Below are 6,476 nucleotides of genomic sequence, written 5' to 3' on the forward strand. Positions count from 1 at the left end.
ATATAATACAAAAGAAAGTTATGTTCCCCCCTCTTCTAAAACCAAAGTTGCGCCCCTGCCGGGGACGTCCCGGCTCTGTTTGGGATGGATCAACCTGCTTGCTGCTGCTAGTGTAGACTGGGAGTCAAAGCCACAATACTTAAAGGGTTAGTTCATGATTTGAATTATCATATCTGATTTACAACTGGACGAGACTCCTTTCAGTCCATCCAATCAGTTTTTAGGACAGTGTTTTGGTTATTGAGAAACTGGCAGTATTCTCTTGGTTGCATTTACTTTGCGTAGCCCCTTAATCGTTTATCATTATCTTTGGACTTGGCTGCGAATATGGAGTTTCTGCCCCGGCCTTCTGAAACCTCTTTCTCAAAGCTACAGAACCGGATCACGTTCTACATGTGTTATTTTAAGTAGCTGCCCCCCCCCCCCCCACACTCCACCTCCCTTCATGTTTCTGTCTTTCCTCAGCTTCTTCTGAACCACGGTGATGTAGCCTGTGTCTCTGCCTCTTATTTCTGAACAGCTGAAATAAAAAGCCTGCGGATATGAGAAACTAACATTCAAGTCCATTATGAAGGCTACAACCTTCTCTGTCTGTTTTAATGGATTTTACAATTGCACAAGCAGGATGCTGTCCTTACACATTGCATTGGAGCAAAAAAACATTAGCGTTTTGTGTGATGATGTAGGCTAATCTTTTTAGTTGCTGCCTTGTCGTAGCAACTAGCCAGAGTTGCTGCAAAAGAACACTACTATTTTACCTGTCTTCCTCCTGCTTAGCCAATATTTGCAATGATGATGAAAAAATAACATTAAACAGCTAACTAGACTGTGTCTCTGTCTTACTTCTGTATCATATGCTGCCTAGATAGCTGCATGTAACTATCTTCTAGTTTGTTGGAACATGTTGAGCATGTCTTTTGTGTACAACATGTAAATAATTACATGTAGCCTAACTCCCCTTCTAAAAAAACAACAACATGAAATCGTGCTTACTGCTTAATAGTCTACTGAGACGTGGAATGCAGTAGCTGGAACATGTCTTATGTGTTCAGCATGACGTTTGTAGGCTACACCAGACAAAGGCCTTCATCACTGATTAGAAAACAAGACACAGACATGCAGTCTAATTAGCGGTTTAATGTTATTTTTGTGCAGAAATACAGAAAATCCGGAAACACAAACACTTTGATTATTTTTCTCAGCTATTCAGGTGGGAGGAAGTCAGAGGTTTTGAGAAGGAGGTGAGGAGAGAGGACACGAGGAGTATGCAATTGAGATTCTCCCAGGGTTTGGCAACGCTGTCTAGGTGTTTTTGGCCTGTCTAGGGTTTTTGTATATCTATGGGGTTTTAGTATGTCTAGGTATATGTAGGTCTATGGTGGCCTGAATTGGTTCCCAATCAGAGACAGCTGTTTATCGTTGTCTCTGATTGGGGATACTATTTAGGTTGCCATTTTCCATTTTGGTTTTGTGGGTTATTGTCTATGTGTAGTTGCATGTCAGCACTAGTTATATGTATAGCGGCACGTTAATTTGTTAGTGCTCTTTCGTTATTGAAAGAGGAATGTATACTTATCACGCTGCGCCTTGGTCTCATCGTTACGATGAACGTGACACTAACCTATGTGGGTTAAATGGTTGGGAAGTTCAGCTTCATGAAACATTATCATTTAACCATGCTTCATAATTATCACCCAAAATATAACTTACGCCCCTCTGCCTCCAAGACCTCAAATTATTTTGTAGTAACCTTGTGATGTTTATTTTATCATTAGGGTCTACATGAACATAAGACCCTTGCAGCCTACTGTGGGATCCTCAAAAAGAGACATCAGCACGTTCACAAGACCTCTGACACAGCAAAGGGAGCCGTTGGTGTTTTCACCTATGAGATGTTCAGTCCCTCCAAGAAGAAGCACACTGAGATAATAGCTGTCGTGTTCTCTGTGCCCTATGACTATAACTGGTACTCCAACTGGTTTGCAGTGGGAGTCTTCAACAGGGACAAAGGCTGTGATGACCCTCTTTATGATGAGATGTATAACAGTGGGCAGAGGAAATGTCAGGCAAGGTCAAGCAAATGGCTCCAGTATCATGTGACCATCAAGGCCTCAACATCAAACAGTGGCTGTGCAGTCGTGAAGGTGTGTGACAATTGACAGCGTAGACATTACTAAAGATAAATCACTGATGGTGTCCAAGTGTTTATATGCAATTTCAATTAGATTTTTCCAGAATAACTTTAACTCTAGTCAATAAATGGCAAACTAAACTGAGATTGTGTTTGGTTATGAGTTTCCAAAAACAAAGCAAACATTGTATGTTGTTTTTATTGCCACTCAATAGCTGACATGTTGTTTTTTATTGCCACTCAATAGCTGACATGCCTCCTATGTTAAAATGAATACAGTTATCCAGTTCCGATGTACAATTCTGCATTTTGGTGCTTCAAGCCGGGTCTCTCAGTACATAATGCTCCACAGGCAAGCTGGGTCTCTCAGTGCATAACGCTCCACAGGCAAGCCGGGTCTCTCAGTGCATAATGCTCCACAGGCAAGCCGGGTCTCTCAGGGCATAACGCTCCACAGGCAAGCCGGGTCTCTCAGTGCATAATGCTCCACAGGCAAGCCGGGTCTCTCAGGGCATAATGCTCCACAGGCAAGCCGGGTCTCTCAGGGCATAATGCTCCACAGGCAAGCCGGGTCTCTCAGTGCATAATGCTCCACAGGCAAGCCGGGTCTCTCAGTACATAATGCCCCACAGGCAAGCCGGGTCTCTCAGGGCATAATGCTCCACAGGCAAGCCGGGTCTCTCAGTACATAATGCTCCACAGGCAAGCCGGGTCTCTCAGTGCATAATGCTCCACAGGCAAGCCGGGTCTCTCAGTGCATAATGCTCCACAGGCAGGGACGGCATGCACCCCAAAAATCTGAGGGGGTGTAAGGTAAGTGGCGATGGTTGGGGGGGTGGTTGGAAAATTTAGCATTTTTCAAACACCTGAAACAGCTTTTTCTTGCAATCTAGAGCCATAATCACTATGCTTAATTCTATGTAAACAATATATGTTTATTTCTAAGCATTTCTAAGCATACCTCTTGAGCTGCCTCCTGAACGGTGGTTCTTTTTTAAAGATGCTAAATATGCTTCTCTGCATGTTTAGTTATTGCTTGCTTTTCTAAAGTCTACCAACCTTACCAGCAGTCATGCCAGCTAAGATACTGTAGTTAGACAAGCCACTTACTCTAGCGTACTTCATTGATAGCCTGAAAGTGAAAAATGTGTTGCAGTTGATTGACGGGGAGAAGTAGCTGGAGGAACACATTTGCTTGGGGTTTTATTGCATGCTCGTGAGGGGGCACCCAGTCTCATGCACAGTGTTTGAAGTAGATCCATTTCTGGTTGTACAATTGTTAAGGAAGTCACCGCAGATGGGAAGCTTAAGGCACAAACACATTATGACTGTGCTAACTGATCCAACAAAGCATTCCAACTAACTTCCTGTAAACACCGACTTTGAATGGATAAGTGATACATAGTGAAAGTTGAGTTTTCATACATCACTACTGGATAAAGACTTTGGTCCTCTCAGATGGTTTGTGTTATTTCTTTCTTCTGCCCGACTATCTAATTCACAGCCACTTCGTTTTAGATTCCTCTTTTGTCAAATAAGTACATTGTAGTGTCCAGCGCGGGTTTAGTTAACGGTTGTGATCTGGGATGTGATCTGGGATTTGCTCGTGAGCAGGATTGGACTGACAGGATTGGACTGACGTTGCCAACCCGCTGTGGCTACTAAAACTCCCCTTATGGAAGCCATTGCAGCTGACGGGAGTGTAAAGTAGGAAGTAGACTTTCTCTTGGTCCCCGCCCACAAGCCACTATACCCTCCTCCTTTAATATCTGCTTCTGATTTATTTAAGTTCACGTCACCCACATTCTTCTCATCCAGAATACTGGCTCTATTCCTCTTTATGAGAGGCGGAGGTCTGCATCACTTTTACTATATTTCCCTTTGAGTCATTCAACTGGAACAATTAAAAGGAGGATGATTCATAGTGTATCATTAGACTGGAACAATTAAAAGGAGGATGATTCATAGTGTATCATTAGACTGGAACAATTAAAAGGATGATGATTCATAGTGTATCATTAGACTGGAACAATTAAAAGGAGGATGATTCATAGTGTATCATTAGACTGGAACAATTAAAAGGATGATGATGCATAGTGTATCATTAGACTGGAACAATTAAAAGGAGGATGATTCATAGTGTATCATTAGACTGGAACAATTAAAAGGAGGATGATTCATAGTGTATCATTAGACTGGAACAATTAAAAGGAGGATGATTCATAGTGTATCATTAGACTGGAACAATTAAAAGGAGGATGATTCATAGTGTATCATTTGACTGGAACAATTAAAAGGAGGATGATTTATAGTGTATCATTAGACTGGAACAATTAAAAGGAGGATGATTCATAGTGTATCATTAGACTGGAACAATTAAAAGGAGGATGATTCATAGTGTATCATTAGACTGGAACAATTAAAAGGAGGATGATTCATAGTGTATCATTAGACTGGAACAATTAAAAGGAGGATGATTCATAGTGTATCATTAGACTGGAACAATTAAAAGGAGGATGATTCATAGTGTATCATTAGACTGGAACAATTAAAAGGAGGATGATTCATAGTGTATCATTAGACTGGAACAATTAAAAGGAGGATGATTCATAGTGTATCATTAGACTGGAACAATTAAAAGGAGGATGATTCATAGTGTATCATTAGACTGGAACAATTAAAAGGAGGATGATTTATAGTGTATCATTAGACTGGAACAATTAAAAGGAGGATGATTCATAGTGTATCATTTGAGTCTCAACAAGCCAGTTTTATGAAATGTTCATGCTATTAAAACCACTGCTTTTGTTCCACTGTGCAGAATGTGATCCTGGATTCATCAAATGAAACCACAGATGATACCACTACTATAGACTACTATAGAGGCCCTGGAGTTTTCTTCAATGACCAGACGTATTGTAAAACCCCTTAAACTGTCCCTCTAAAGAGAAGGCAAGGCATTCCACCTCACATTATTGGGCTCTCTCCCCATTGACTAGTCATATCATGTTTATTTTCATCTGAGGTTCTTGACGACGGCCATATCTTTTAGAGAGAGCTGAAGCACTAGTGGTTATAAACTACACACTGACCTCTGTTAAATATGAGCTGTTTGAATGCGTTTCAACATCTGTCCTGGAGGCAAAATGATACTAATGATCCAGGGTTGTGGTGACGTCCCCAAATGGCACCCTACTCTCTTTACAGTGCACTGGTCAAAAGTAGTGCATTATAGAGGGAATAGGATGCCATTTGGGACAGACATTCTGTGCATGTCTTGTGCTGAGAGGGAAGTGGAGCCTGCCAACTCCTGCAGTTGCCTATCACTGAGAGCACTGGGCCGGAGCCGCCTGCCCCCCCAACACGTCTCCTCTCCTCTCCTCTCCTCTTCTCTTCTCTTCTCTTCATCTCCTCTCCTCTCCTCTCCTCTTTTCCTCTTCTCCTCCACTACTCTTATTTCCTCTCTCCTTTCCTCTCCTCTCCTTTCCTCTTTCCTGCTCTCCTCTTCTCCTCCTCTCTTCTCCTCTCCTCTTCTCCTCCTCTCCTCTCTTCTCCTCTCCTCTCCTCCTTTTTTTCTCTCCTCTCACACTACAGCGCTTCCAGATGTCCAGAGCTTGTGGACTGGACTGTGTCTAGCTAAATCAAACAACTACTGCATGGGAGTTCAGTCCAGCTCTCCAGTTCACTACATATCCAAATCCAATTGATTTGTTGAGTATTTCTGTCAGTTGTGTGAATATAATGTAGTCTACAGGTTTATCAGTTTGCTGATACTCTGTTTGAATTGCGTTTTTGTCTCTTTTTGTGAATACCTGGTCACTTCTCACGTAACCAAGCCAACAAGGATGTCCTTCATGTTTCTGTTTCCCCCTGACGTAACCATAACATATTATCGTCAACGTCACAAAACCTAAAGTTCTGGAGGGATAAAAACAGAGTTTTCTCTTCACTAAGAATTAAAACAGTGATGAGCATAGACAGACAAGTGAGACATTCTTGCATGTTACTGGGCCTCCACGGCGGCATCAGCAGGAAATCTCTTTTAAATCACCAATTGAAGCATGTCGCACTTGTTTTCTAAGTGGAGAAATGTTGACACAAAGGACCATCAAAGGAGATGCTAGCCAGCCCTCGTAGACAAGAGAGAGGGAGGCTGGGATGTATTTCAGTGCTACTTTCCTGAAGTTGATAGGGGTCAAGTCGGTACTGTGGTGGCCGTGCGCGCACGAGACACTCGCAGGTGTGCACACCACGGGGGTTAGGACGGAGACAAAGGATTAGGGGGGAGAATGGGAGAGGGAGGGCGGGGTGCTGTTGCCAAGCTAGCCACCTGTCGCTCGGTTGT

The 6,476-nt window shown here is 42.6% G+C and overlaps 1 protein-coding gene across 1 annotated transcript; it reads left to right on the forward strand.

Annotated features, from left to right (window-relative positions):
* The first annotated feature begins 1,486 nt into the window (after positions 1–1,486).
* LOC116359342 (DELTA-actitoxin-Afr1a-like) lies at positions 1,487–2,270 on the forward strand. Its single transcript, XM_031812269.1, has 2 exons — positions 1,487–1,625; positions 1,776–2,270. Exons 1-2 carry the CDS (start codon positions 1,605–1,607, stop codon positions 2,157–2,159), a joined length of 405 nt encoding a protein of 134 aa, XP_031668129.1. The 5' UTR covers positions 1,487–1,604; the 3' UTR covers positions 2,160–2,270.
* Positions 2,271–6,476: the final 4,206 nt, after the last annotated feature.

This window comes from Oncorhynchus kisutch, unplaced genomic scaffold (genome assembly GCF_002021735.2).
Source record: "Oncorhynchus kisutch isolate 150728-3 unplaced genomic scaffold, Okis_V2 Okis02a-Okis13b_hom, whole genome shotgun sequence".
NCBI lineage: Eukaryota > Metazoa > Chordata > Actinopteri > Salmoniformes > Salmonidae > Oncorhynchus > Oncorhynchus kisutch.